The sequence below is a fragment of the Canis aureus genome, chromosome 8, assembly GCF_053574225.1.
Source record: "Canis aureus isolate CA01 chromosome 8, VMU_Caureus_v.1.0, whole genome shotgun sequence".
NCBI classification, from domain to species: domain Eukaryota; kingdom Metazoa; phylum Chordata; class Mammalia; order Carnivora; family Canidae; genus Canis; species Canis aureus.
In genome coordinates, this window is record NC_135618.1 from 8,523,317 (window position 1) to 8,538,233 (window position 14,917).

A 14,917-nucleotide genomic window follows, 5' to 3' on the forward strand; every position below is an offset into this window, starting at 1 on the left:
TCTGCCCTTCTCCCGTCTTTGGTGTGGCCTTTTCTCTACATTTAGCTGTGGTCTATTATGTCAGTGTTCGGTCATGTTCTGGGTTATTTATGTTGATGTGGTTGTTATCTAGGGGCATTTGTGGAATCCTTTTTATTTATTTATTTTTTTTATGATGGTCAGAGAGAGAGAGAGAGAGAGAGGCAGAGACACAGGCAGAGGGAGAAGCAGGCTCCATGCACCGGGAGCCCGACGTGGGATTCGATCCCACGTCTCCAGGATCGCGCCCTGGGCCAAAGGCAGGCGCCAAACCGCTGCACCACCCAGGGATCCCCATTTGTGGAATCCTTACTAGGATCCTTCTACTCCACTATATTCTCCAGAAGTTCTCTGAAGTTTTGCTTTTTATATTTAGGTGTTTAATCTACCAGGAGCCATTTTTTTTTAACATGTAAATAAGTTGTTTCCTCAGCACCATTCAATGTCTAATATATCTTTTTCTCACTGATTTGAAATGCCCCTGTCATGTGTCGGGTTGTGTTAAATGTGTGGACTCTGTTCTGTTAGTCTGTTTGTTCCTGCCTTGGTTTCATAGTGTCTTCATTACTGTAGCTTTATATAGTTTTATTATGAGTCTTGACACCTGGCAGGGTGAGTCCATTCACTGTGTTCTTTTTTAAGAATTGCTTTGCTATTCTTAGCCCTTTGCTTTTCTGTGTGAAGTTTAGGACACCTTGTCAAGTTTCATGAAAGCCTCTGGGGATTTTGATTACATTGCATTTATAGGTCAGTCTGTGGAAGAATTTAATCTTCATAATATTAATGTTTCCATCTAGAGATATAGTATGATTCTTCATTTCTTTAAGTCTTTTATGTTTTTCATGACTTTTTATAATTTCCTTCATAAAGGTGTTCTGTATTTTTATTAAGGCCCTTATGTTTAGTTGTCATTGTACATGGTATATATTTTTAAATTTATATTTGCTGATTTTTTGTTGTCAGTATCTAAAATGTTGCTGGTATTTGTAGTTGAAAATTATCAAAACCCTTCTGACCTCTTACTATTTCTACCACCAGTAACTTGTTATAGTTTCTTTTGGAATTTTTATCTGGAACATATACCTGTGGATGATAGCATGTTTATTTTTACTTTTCTTTTCCACACTTAAGCTTTCTCTTTTCTTTTTCTTTTGTATTCTGCCCCCATCTTACTGCTTTGGGTAGATTTTTTGGTTCTTTTTACATCTGAAGAGAGCCGTGTAGAAAGACTACAAGTTAGCTGTCCCACCACACAGAATCAAAGACTGTGTTTCTGTTACTGTCACCTCCCAGTGAGGTACAGGAGTGTTGATGGCAGGGTTTCATGAAGACTGTGAAGGCAAATGATTGCTTAAAAATCAAGTTGGTACTATTTATTCAACTTTACTTTGCCTTACATATAATGGTAGTCAGATGAAATAAGGGCTAAAGTCCCTGTCTTCAGATTGCCTCTAGTGTGATTGGACAGTTAAGACTTAATTTTACTAAGCAGTTAGAAAGCCATATAGGTTAGTATATGCCTCAGTACTGAGCTATTTCATAAGACTCAGAACTCCTTCCCCAAAGCATGAGATCCTTCTTTTAACTTTTCCTTCTTACCTCCATTCTTTCCTGTACTTTCCAACTGATATGCCCTCGGCCTGTTTAAGAGCCTCAGATAAGAACTGGAAAGTAACCAGATCTTGTTTGGGACATGTGATTATCTTTTGTTATCTGCTGCTATTTTTTTTTAAAGATTTATTTATTTATTTATTCAGAGAGAGCGAGAGAGAGGCAGAGACACAGGCAGAGGGAGAAGCAGGCTCCACGCAGGAAGCCTGACGTGAGACTCGATCCCGGATCTCCAGGATCACACCCTGGGCTTTAGGCGGCGCTAAACCACTGCGCCACCAGGGCTGCCCTCTGCTGCTATTTTTTTGCTGAAATATTTTGAATATCTTTTAAATTAACTTGGAAACCTGTATACATATCATGAATATCAGGTAAGATATGTACAGTACTTCATGACTATATTATTTTTCCTTTTAAGTAAATAATTTTATAAATTTTGAAGAGTGGCTGTAAATGGATGGTAGAGTCACAGATGTTTGTTGTAGTGGGGCACCTGCGTGGCTCAGTCAGTTGAGTGTCCGACTCTTGGTTTAGGATCAGGTCATGATCTCACAGGTCATGGGATCAGCCCTTCATCTGGTTCCATGCTCAGGGCAGAGTCTGCTGGAGATTCTCTCCCTCTGCCCTTGCCCCATTCATGTGCACCCTCTTGCTCTCTCTCTAAAATAAATAAATCTTTTAAAAAACCCCACATATGTTTGTTTGTTATACTGTTTTGATTCAAAATACACATCTATGCTACATATATAATTTTTGTACATATCAAATATTGCACAATAAAATATTTATCTTTCATGTTAAACAGAAATTATCTTAATTATTTTGGGAAAAATTAGGCTTTAGTTGGTCACAATAACTAGTGAGAGATTAGTTAAATATGAGGTTAAAACCTAACACCAAGAAATAATGTATATTTCAGGAAACTCCTGTTATCATTGTATCATGCAATGTATGCATCATTACATGGTTTGATAGTTTATTTCAGTAACAGTACATTCAGGATTAAGTTTATTTTTTACTCACTTTGCTTAGGCTGTTAGGGCTGGACCAAATTGCTGAATTTAATACCAGTGTGGAAATAAACCTGATTAACAACAAATGAAGCTTGCTAGCATTTTCTTGGAGACATGATTTAGTTGAAAGGCTGTTTTGTTTTGTTTTTGTTAAAGATTTTATTTATTTGAGAGAGAGAGAAAGAGAGCACAGTGGAGTGAGGATCAGAGGGAAAGGGAGATGCAAACTCCCAGCTGAGCAGGGAGCCTCATGGGGGCTCAGTCCTAGAACCCCAAGATCATGACCTGAGCCAAAGTCAGATGCTTAACTGATTGAGCTGCTCAAGTGCCTCTAGTTGATAAGGGTTATGGAAATTAAGTTCAAGTTTGTTAATCTACACTGTAATTAGATTTCTTCTAAAATAAATTGGGCTTCATAGTTTGCTTATATTTTCTATGAAGAGTAGTTATTTGTAATAGCTGTATTAGCAAGCAAATCCAAAGCCATAAGTTTGATAAATATTGTTTTTTTGGCTGAGCAAAGAACTTTGAGATTCTTTCATACTGATGTGTAGGAACAAATTTAGCCCTTAAAAACAAACCAGAAATTTTTATAGTTTTGCAGTATTGCTTTGCATATTTCAGATACATGTTTAGGACTCATTATAATCTATTTTTTGAACAGAATGAAGTCATAGGATCTTAGGTCTCAAGTATTTATTTAGCAAACATTTGATTGCCTAATATATGTCAACTATATTATAGGGCACTGGATAGACAAGAATGAAGATTTCATCCTTGTTTAAGCAGCACAGTCTAGTTTTGGAGCTGTGTAGGCATTAAAAAATTGTATAGCACAGTAGACTAAGTACTATAATAATGCTTTTAGAAAGTGCTACAAAAACAGCAAAGAAAAGCATATATTATTCATCTTGGGGCTCAAGGAAGTCTTCACAGGTGTGACACTTGAAGAAAGATCATCCACCAGAAAGATAATTAAGAAAGGGGCATTTCAAGCAGAGCAAATCATGAGTTAAGCCTGTTAGTTCTTGGGAATATAGAATATGTAGGGAAGTGGTGAGAAGTGAATCAAGGAAAGTGAGCAGGAGATACATAATGAAGGTCCTTGTTTTGTAACTTTAGGCAAAAGGAGCCACTGAGAATTATAAGAAGTCATAATCAAATTTATGTGTTTATGGGAGATTATGGAAGTGTTGACTGGTAAAGTTTAAATATTTTATCCATCTTTCTGCTCTCTTATGCAAAGGATTTCATTGAGAGAGTGACGCCTCCTATAAGGGAAAATTAGAGGTTTTTCCATACTAGTACTGACTGCACAAATTCTCTGGCAGAGAACAGAAAAACTATAAAGTGGGACCTCCTGACCACTAGAGAGACGTTATTCTTCTCTTTTGATAAGTAGCCAGATAGAACATTTAGTAATATTGAAAGAGCTTGGCAGCAAGAGGAAATAACTCAACCTATCATCTTGAATCAAATGTCAGACAACCCAGAGTTGACCCTCCAAGACCTTGTCCTTTTCCTTTCCTGCAGAATCACTGTGGTCGGAGCATAAACTCCCTGAGGGTTTATTTTTAGGGAGTGACATGAATTACAGGCTTAATTTGTATACTCAGACTTCTAAATATACAGAGTACAAATTGCAGAACATTTAAGAAATTTGGCTTAATAATGTCCTCCTATGTCTTATGGTTCATCTTAATATCAAAGTGTTTATAATACTACAGACTATTGTTATATATAAGTCAAAATGGGTCAGAGCTGAAAACACTGTAATGAAAATAGTTGGGGTGCCAGAAACAAGAGAAATTCCTGCTGTTTGCCTTTGCCTCAAGTTACATCTTATTAGCCTGGATTTCCAAGTCATAGACTAACATGAGACCATTGTATGATCTAGAAAAAGGCCAATGTAGCCCCTTAGACAGGGCACTTTTGTGATAAGAAAAAGGTTCACCTTCATCCTAGAAGATGCAGGCCCAGGATATGGACTGGATTTTTGCCCTGACTTGTCTCATTGGCCAGTGTCTTTTGTGTAGTGTACAAAGTGACCAGCTCTCGCTAGTGACCCTGTTCAAGTCTCTATAACTGCAGACCTTACCTTACTCTTTGTTCCACTTTGGGTTATCCAGTCTTTTCTTTTTCTGCTAAAAAATGGTGAAAATGCTGTTATTCCTTTTTCTTTCCTTTTATTACTCATTTTACATTGGCAGCTGTATTTCCCAGTTAGGAATCACAGTTGTTATATTGGGCAGTCATGGCATATAAGAAGTTTTGATAAATAGGGAAAGCCAGAGACAACTGTTTTAGAAATCTCTTTTGGGTAGATCAATAGTACCAGGCTGCTTTGTACATGTGTTATTTCACATAGTCAAAACTATAAGTTGTAACACATCAAGAACTGATGAGTTTTTTCTTTGGTTTCAGTGGATTTCATTGTTATTCTTTTCAATATTAAGATACATAGAGGGAAAAATCAAGAAAATACCATATCCTGGCTCTCTTTGTTCTTTTACTTCCTAAAATTATGTTGTTTTAAATTTTTTGTATTCCAACTTTTTTTTTCCTTCTAAAACTAATACTATAGCATTTTAAAACTAACCAAACAGCTGTCCATAGTATATACATGGGGCAGGTAGTCATAGTCATATAGATGGACAAAGAGCAGCAGTAGTTTTCAAGATTTCTTAATTATTTTAGCAGATTGTAGCAGACTGGAAAATAACTTGTCTTGTCGGCAGCAGGAACTTTTCCACTTTTCTTAAACGATAGAAAAGACAAGGTTCCAAATCTTATTTAAGTCGCTAAAAATCATCTGGGGAATAGCTGCTGACATAGAAGTCAGATGACATTGAGACATTTGGCAGCTTTCCTCTTTTTGCTGGTGTTATAAAACCCACAGTGGACAGCCTGGATTTTAAAAGAGTGGCATCTTTGGAATCTCCACTAGAATCTACTGAGGTTAAAATAGACCTGATGGCTTCTTAAGCGACAGAAGATAGAATGTGCCTAGGGGTGGCAAAAGTGAGACATGCAGAAAATCCATTTGGATTGGTTTAAAGAAGTACATGTAGGTAGGCCTGAAGTTCTAAGTTCCAAGGTTGAAGTGTCTTCTCATTTTTTTCTTTCTTTCTTTTTTTTTTTTTAACTTTCAAGCAAATTCTGCTTTGAAAAAGGCTTAAGTAATACGTGAATTATGAGATTGTGAAAGAAGGAACAAGGCTTGAATCCAGTCAGATTTTTGGCCTAAAATGTGTGACTGTCGAGTTAAAAGTAAACATACTTTTAGTGTCCTTCCAAAGAAGAACATAGCATATGTCTATGCATGAATGTTTTAAAAGTTCGAGTGATTGAGATAGGTAAAGCAATGTTTTAAAAAGTTTTAGGGTTGGGGCGGCTGGCTGGCTCAGTTGGTAAAGTATGCTACTCTTAATCTCAGGGACATGAGTTCAAGCCTCAGGTTGGGCATAGAGATCACTAAAAAAAAAAAAAAAGAAGAAGAAGAAGAAGAAAGAAAAATAAAAATGTGATAACTTATAGTATATTTTTTATATTTAATCCCCCAATTATTTGGAAACTATTTTAGGCACTTCTAAGGTTAAAGATTTGACATCATATATTTTAGGTTTCCAAAAAAGTATAAGTTTAATTTAGAGCTGAGTACTGAGAAAAGAATTTTAACAGGACTCTGAAAAGAAGTAAGAGTAATGTAATAGGCAAAATGATTCAGGGGAGATACAGGAAAGGCTTTTTAAAATAGGGATTTTCAGAGATGCCTGGGTGGCTCAGTGATTGAGCATCTGTCTTTGGCTTAGGGCGTGATCCCGGGGTCCTGGGATCAAGTCCCACATCGGGCTCCCTGCAGGGAGCCTCCTCCTCCCTCTGCCTGTGTCTCTGCCTCTCTCTTTCTGTGTCTCTCATGAATAAATAAATAACTTTTTTTAAAAAGGAAAAAAATAGGGATTTTCATTTCTTAGGGATGGTCAAATAACCAGTTTTATTTAGTTTATATCAAATATTGAAGTATTTGCAATCTGTTGAATGCTCTATTGAGAACTGTAGGAACCATCAGGAAAAAAAAAGATGAAAGATGAGGAAGTCCATAAATAGTTGTTTCAGTTCAGCTGGTCAGACAGGCTATATATTCAGGCAATTGTTAAGTAAAAATTCAGGTAGTGGAGGGGTGCCTGGGTGCCTCAGTGGTTAACCGCTTGACTCTTGGTTTTGGCTCCGGTTGTGATCTCAGGGTTGTGAGATGAAGCCCCATGTTGGGTTCTGCACTGGATATGGAGCCTGCTTAAGATTCTCTTTCTCCCTCTGCCCCCACCTGCCCTAAACCACTTTCCATGCTCCCACACTCTCTCTCTCTCTCTAAAAAAAAAAAAAAAAAAAAAATTCAGATAGCGTATTAAATTGTACATATACTGGGATGCTTGGGTGGTTCAGTGTTTGAGCATCTGCCTTTGGCTCAAGGGTGTGATCAAGTCCCACATTGAGCTCCCTGCATGGAGCCTGCTTCTCCCTCTACCTGTGTCTCTGCCTCTTTCTCTCTCTCTCATGAATAAATAAATAAAATCTTTTAAAAAAATAAATTGTACATATTCTTATCTTTTACACAGTAATATGAATAGCTGATATTTATTGAATGCTTACTTTATGCGTACTAACTCATTTAATCCTATGAGGTAGGATTTTATTTCTACCTATGAGGTATAGTGAATAGTATAGTATTAGTATAATATACTATAAAATATTAGTATAGTATACTATAGTATATTACTATATTATGTATTATAATATAGTATAATATAGTATTAGTATAGTATTATATATGGTACTATGTGTACCATATATAATTTGGTATAATACAAAGTATACTAAATGGCATATAGTACACATTATATAATATATAGTATGATAGCATATAATATAGTATAATAGTACAGGATATAGTACAATCAAAGCTGAAAGGTCTTTTAGTAATTAATAGAGAACAAGGTTAGGTAAGGTGAGCAGAAATTATGGGAAGCTTTGAAAACCAGATGAGGAGCCATTGAAGATTGTTGATTGGAAAATGGCTTTTTTTGTTTTAGTTTCAATAAAGCATTCTTGTACCTAATTAGGCTATTCCTGTCTAACAGTTACACATACTAAATGTAAGAGCCTGTGAAAGCATTTAGCAGAATGCCATGGCCACTACTATTAGGCACTCAGAAAATGTGAGTTGAGTCTGAATCCTGTAAAGGACTTGTAAACTCTTTGCACTGAGATAAGATATGAGAAAGGAATGCTCTAACAGTACTCTCCAATAGAAATACAATGTAAGAGACAAAGGTAATTTAAATATTCCAGGAGGCACATGAAAAAGTAAAATTAAAGAGGTGAAATTAATACATTTTCTTAAACCTGATTTATAGTAATAAGATTTTTTTTTTTTTGGTACAGAGCTTTCAGAATTGTGTATATTACACTTAAAGGACATTTCAATTCTGACTAGCTACATTTCATGTGCTCAATTATGTTGGACACCACAGCTCCATAGTTTCATAGCATGGAATCTGGTGTCCGATGACCTGTTTTGAATCCTGCCATTCCATTTCTTAACTGTGTGAGTATGGATCAACACTTAACATTTCTGTACGGTAGCCTCTGGATATATAAAATGAAAAAAAGAATAGTAGCTAACTCAAAGGATTAGTTTAAGAATTATGAGATAATGTATGTAAAGCATGTAACTTGGTTTCTGGCAAATAGTAAGTGTAAAATAAATGTATATTGGTTTCATCACATTGTTACTGCCATTAAATAGCAAGCATAGCTTAGTTTCTATGTCTTCTTCCTGCAAATAGTGATTATCCCCACCAAAACATTCCTGCTTAAAATTCTACACCAATCACTAAATAGCAAAGAAATATTGATAAGCCAGGAGGAAGAAGGTTGTGAGTAGTACCTGCATGACATTGGAGTCTCCCACAACTACTGGTATTCTACTATGGGATACAGATAAACTTTTTCCTTTTTTCTTTTCAGATAAATTATTTTCAATTTGCTATTATACTTACAGACTCATCAGATCCTTTGACTTTTTGAACTTAGCATCACTATAGGTGCTTCCTCTATCAGAGAATAAAACTCATGTCTAATAATTTTTTAGAGATTTTATTTATTTGAGAGAGAGAGACCAGAGTGAGAGAGCACATGAGTGGAAGGGAGGGGCAGAGGGAGAGTGAGAAGCAGGCTCCATTCCAGGACCCCAGGATCAGATGGTTGACCTACTGAGCCACCCAGGCGCCCTCATGTCTAAATAATTTATAGCTTTACTGTCAACACTGAAATACTTCATTGTCTTTTCTGCTTTCAGCCATTTGGGGGCAAGATATATAGATGCATTGTTTTCCTTCCTTCTATGTAAACACTTAGGGGAAAATACACAAAACAAAAAAGCATAGTGATTTATCCCACTCTCTTGTGTAGCTATCATGTAGATCAAAAAATAAAACATTGCAGAGGTGCCTGCGTGGCTCAGTGGGTTAAACGTCTGATCTTGGGGGCCTGGGATTAAGCACCACATGGGGTTTCCCGCTCAGTGGGAGTCTCCTTCTCCCTTTCCCTTTGCCTCTCCCCCTGCTAACTATCTCTCTCTCTCTTTCATATAAATAAAATCTAAAACAAACAAACAAAACTTTAAAAATGAAAACATTGGGGATCCCTGGTTGGCGCAGCGGTTTGGCGCCTGCCTTTGGCCCAGGGCGCGATCCTGGAGACCCGGGATCGAGTCCCACATCGGGCTCCTGGGGCATGGAGCCTGCTCCTCCCTCTGCCTGTGTCTCTGCCTCTCTCTCTCTGTGTGTGTGACTATCATAAATAAATAAAAATTAAAAAAAAAAAATTAAAACATTGCCAGGGGACCTGGCTGGCTCAGTTGGTGGAGCATGTGACTTTTTATCTCAGGTTTGAGTTTGAGCCCCACATTGAGTGTAGAGATTGTTTTAAAAAAAAAATTAATAATAATAATAATAATAAAGTAAAACATTGACAACTCCCTAGAAGGTCCCCTTGTATCCAGTCCCAGTCAACAGCCCTCCCTTATACACCTAAAACTAACCACTGTCCTGATGCTCATTCTCATTACCTCCTGGCTTTTCTTACAGTTTGACCAACTAAATGTTGAGCACTGTAGTTTAATTTTGCTTGTTTTTGAATTTTATGTGAATAAAATCGTACGTATAATTCTTCACTCAACATGTGAGATTCATCCTTGTTCTTTCATATAGCAGCAATTCTCTATTGTTGTACAGTATTTCATTGTTTGAATATACCCCAATTCATGTATTCTATGGTTGATGGACAATTGTGGGTTTTTTCTAATTTGGAATTGTTATAAGCTGTGGTGTTACATTCTTTTGCATATAAACATGGATTTCTGTGTAAAAAAAAAAAAAAAAAAAAAAACACCTAAGGATAGAATTGCTAACCACAGAGAATGCAGTCTTGAACTTACAGAAATGCTGCCAAACTCTCCAAAGTGGTTCTACCAGTTGACATTTCTATCAGGAGTATGTGAGTTTCCATTCCTGTACACCCTTAACAAACAAACAAATTTGCCATTTTTTCCAATTTATATCATTCTATTAGATGTGTAATGATAATGTGGTGTTTGCAACTTTTTTCTGCTAAGAAAAACTTGATAAAATGTTTCTGAAAATATTGACTAACATGAAGCCATTCGTTTTCAGTTTTCCATCCTGTCCCTGTCTTTCAGTACTACAATCTAGAGTTTATACTTTTTGGAAAGAGTATTTTAAATTTTAACTTGATTCATGAAAGTGGGTAGTTTGAAATCTTGTTCAGTATTCTTTCTTTATGCTTTTTATTGGCTTATCTAAAAAACAGATGTATTATTTCTCTTCATAACTTAAGCTGCCATTCCAGGAATCATAACAATTACTGAAATGAGAGGTATGGTCTGTGGTTTACGAAATTAGATTTAATGAATAAATCTTTCCAATTCCTTCCAGCCATTTTTCTTTGTTAGGATTTTTTTTTTTTTTTTTTTTTTTTTTTTTGAGTAAAGTACTAGCTGGTTACTGTTGAGTGAAGTAAAACAGACTTTTAACAGCCCCTGGGTAATGTCTGAAAGGTAAAGTGACATAAGATAAATGTCTGTGTTCCACTCTGAAAATAGCAAAAGTCATATGGAACCAAGATTTAACTTAATTGACTTGTAACTTAATCCTGCTTTAAAAGAGGTTTGGCATAATGAAAATTGTACTGTGATTTCATTTTGCACACTAATACTAACAAAGGAAAAATAACTAAGAAGATAAAGGTTTGAAAGTTGTAAATGCCAGTTCAGTTTTATAAATGATTTATTCCAAAGTTTGTGCATTTTTTAAAATCCCATATACTCTGAAAAGAAAATAATGGGAATTTTTCTGGGTAATTGAATGTCCAGAAATACCCATCTTATACTGTTTATAAGCATAAAACTAATTATGTTGTTTTGTTCTCAAGTTCAATGTAAAATTTAAATTCCTAAAAGAGTGTATATTTTTGAAAATAAAATAATTAATTTCTGATTTTGTTCTGTAAATAGTCATTTATCAGTAGAAGGATTTTAAGCTGTGAAGTTGGGTACTTTAAAAAGATTGATGTAAACTTCATCTGAAAACAATTATACCTTAAACTTGGAAGATAAAAGGTTAAATTGTCAAATATGGGCTCACTAAATATAAAGTAGGAAAAAGAATATGCTATGTGTATGGTAAAATAACCAATACCTAAGAGGAATGAACCTTGTGCCAATAATGGCTTATTTGCTTTTCTGCTGGTTTACAGTTTGGAATAGAAGTTGGTTGTAAAACTTCTGAGTTTAAATTAAATTAATGGTTTGCATTTTAAAAACTCTACATTTCCTATACAGAATCACAAAAGTCAATGTTTTCTGGTATTTGAGGGTTTTAAATAGGACTTGGAAAATTTCTGGTAAAGGTAATGAACTTTATTTTGGGAAAAATGATGGAATAGAAATTTGGATGAATGAAAGCCAGAGAGATTTCTGGTTCCTTTTTAAAGAAGATAAAGTATCTGACAAATTTAGCAGATTGAGAATCAGTAAGAAAAATCAGTATATATTTTGTTTTTTGCTTTTTTGTACTTTAATATCATTTGTTTGCTACAATGTAGACACATCTATAAGTAAGTTTAATATTTATTTGAAAATCCAATGTTACCAGGTTCCTGATGATAGTATGTGAAGATTTTGAAACTCACATTCAGAATGTTGCATATGTTAATAGATAGACTGTCTTGACATGGCCAGATAAATCATTTGCTTATGTACTTAAACTTTTCAGCTCTTATAATCATTGGGACAATTATATTTGACCTTCAGGTAGCCAGAAGAGAATTCTGATAGATTCTATCTATCTATCAGAAAGAGAATGACCAGGGGGAGGTGCAGAGGGAAAGGGAGAGAGAATCTACAGACAGACTCCCTGCCGAGTGTGAAGCCTGACTTGGGACTGGATTCCAGGATCCCAGGATCATGACTGGAGCTGAAACCAGCAATCAGCTACTTAACCAGCTGAGCCACCCAGGCCTAGATACCTTCTTCTTCTTCTTTTTTTTTTTTTCCCTAGATACCTTCTTGAATTGTTTTTCAGTTGATAAGTTTATCACAAGTGACTGGCCAGACAACATTTTATGTTAATAATTCATTTAATTTGAATGAACCTACCAGTTCTCATAATTTGGGCAAAGTCACTTACAACTAATTTGCTGTGTTTCATACTTCTCTGGCATATGCTGATTTTACAATGTATGGTATATAATCCAATTCTAGTTATATACCTGTGTAAATTATTACATATTCAGAAGCTTTTAAAATCTGATATTAAGTTTAATCCCTTGGGACACCTGGGTGGCTCAGTGGTTGAGCTCTGCCTTTGGCTCAGGGTGTGATCCTGGGGTCCTAGATGGAGTCCTGCATCAGGCTCCCTATGGGGAGCCTGCTTCTCACTCTGCCTGTGTCTCTGCCTCTCTCTCTCTCTGTCTCTGTCTCTCTGTGTGTGTGTGTGTGTGTGTGTGTGTCTCATGAATAAATAAATAAATCTTAAAAAAAAGTTTAATCCTTTTTTAAAGTAACGATGTCTGCTTTGTTACACTTTCTCCTCTGGCAGTGTTTCATAATTAGTTCAATAATGAATACACTTTGAGAATCTTATCAGATGATATGCCACTGGTTTCTATTTATTGTTTTTCTTTTAAATTCTAGTCTAAATAAAGATGAAAGAAAGACAAAAAGACAGAAGCAAAAGAGACAGACGGACAGATGTACTATAGAATATCAGTTTCGTAACTTTTCTTCTTTTACTTTTAAGATAAAGATACAGATACCACCATGAAGGGGAATATGGATGAATTTGGCCTGCGAGACACCTTGAGCGTTGCATCAACTGATTCCTTTGCTTCAGCAGCAGAGGTAGGACAGTATGTTTCCAATGAGAATTTCTCATTATTTTTCACATAAAAAGTACACTTGCCACTGTGCTGTAATTCAGTTGCCATTTATGTAGCGTTTACTATGTGGTCGATACCAGGTTACAGAAATGAATATAACATGAACATGAGTTTGCACAAGAGTTTATAGTCTTTTTAGAGAGGTAAACATGTAAACACATACTTTAGAAGGGCACTGTCATATACTGTGGATTATGGGTGAGACATAATTAGACGTAAGACAATTTTCTTATTGGAAAATAATATCTTCTATTAGGACTCTTAAAAATGTTTAGGTTCCTTAGCTTAGAAATCATACTTCTAGATATTTTTCTTGAAGATTTTTATTTGAGAGGGAGAGCATGCAGAAGTGAAGGGCAGAAGGAGAGGGAGAGAGAAATGCAAGCCGACTCTAGGTTGAGTGCAGAGCTCCACTTCGGGCTGGATCTCATGACCCTGAGATCAAAAGCTGAGCCGAAACCAAGAGTTGGTCACTCAACCAGCTATGCCACCTAGGCAATTCTAGATACTTCTTTCAAGAAGGTGATCAGATTCAAAGATTTATATATAACAATAATCACTATGGCATTTTAACAATAATGGAAAACTGGAAATAGTCTAATGCATTATGGTGCATACATAACTTGAAATATTGTAGTGCCAGAAACATGTTTCCATTTATTTTTAATAAATGACATGGGAACATTCGTTAAGAGTAGTATGTAAAACTTTATACAGAGAGTATGATTGTAATTTAGTGATAAAAAACTAAAAAACATGTATATGGAGTATATTGTATAAGTAGGTACAGAAAAAAGGTCTAGATATAAATACACTAGTGTGTAAACAGTGGTGATCAATGAATTATAAATTTATGGGTAATTTGTTTTCTACTGAGATTTAAATTTTGTATCAAAAGAGAATGCTTACAGAGTGTTCGTCTATTTATAATTTTTTCTGCTTAAAACAACTTTAAAAATCATATGCCCAATTTTATCTTAGAATAACTTTTTTTTTTTTTTTATCTTAGAATAACTTTATTTTAATGATAGATTTTGGATATTAGTGCTCTCTTTTTTTCATATAAATATTATCACACATCTGTAGTTCATGCTGTAGCGTAGAAAGCTTTGGATATTCCAGTATTCTGTACTCTAAGCCTTGATTCTGCCTTTTAAATTTATTTTTATTTATTTATTTTTAAGATTAAAAAAAAATTATTAGAGATCAAGAGCAAGAGAGAGAGCTAGCAGGGAGAGGGGCCAAGGGAGAGAGAATCCCAAGTAGATTCTGCACTGAGTGCAGTGCCCAGTGTGGGGCTCGATCTCACGACCCTGAGTTCATGACCCAAGCCAAAATCAAGAGTCCGATGCTCAACCAGATGAGTCACCCAGATGCTCCTCTGCTTTTTTTATTTTTTATTTTATTTTTATTTTATTTTTATTTATTTATGATAGTCACAGAGAGAGAGAGAGAGAGAGAGAGGCAGAGACATAGGCAGAGGGAGAAGCAGGCTCCATGCACCGGGAGCCCGACGTGGGATTCGATCCCGGGTCTCCAGGATAGTGCCGTGGGCCAAAGGCAGGCGCTAAACCACTGCATCACCCAGGGATCCCTCCTCTGCTTTTTTTTAAAAGCAGTACTGATCATAATCTTTAATCTTCTCAAGATTTTTATTTATTTGTATTTTAGCTATTGCTTACAGTAGCATCTCCTGAATTATTTTTTTCCTTATATTTTTATATTTGTAAGTTTGAAATAGGTAAAATATATCTACT

The 14,917-nt window shown here is 35.6% G+C and overlaps 1 protein-coding gene across 3 annotated transcripts in view; it reads left to right on the top strand.

The window, feature by feature from the left end:
* The window catches only part of MIGA1 (mitoguardin 1), an 86,069-nt gene that overhangs the window by 38,534 nt on the left and 32,618 nt on the right, over nt 1–14,917 (top strand). For all 3 annotated transcript variants that reach the window (XM_077905106.1, XM_077905103.1, XM_077905104.1), the window contains exon 8: nt 13,022–13,122. In XM_077905106.1, the coding sequence (XP_077761232.1) occupies nt 13,022–13,122 (101 nt within the window). The remainder of the gene's footprint in view (nt 1–13,021; nt 13,123–14,917) is intronic.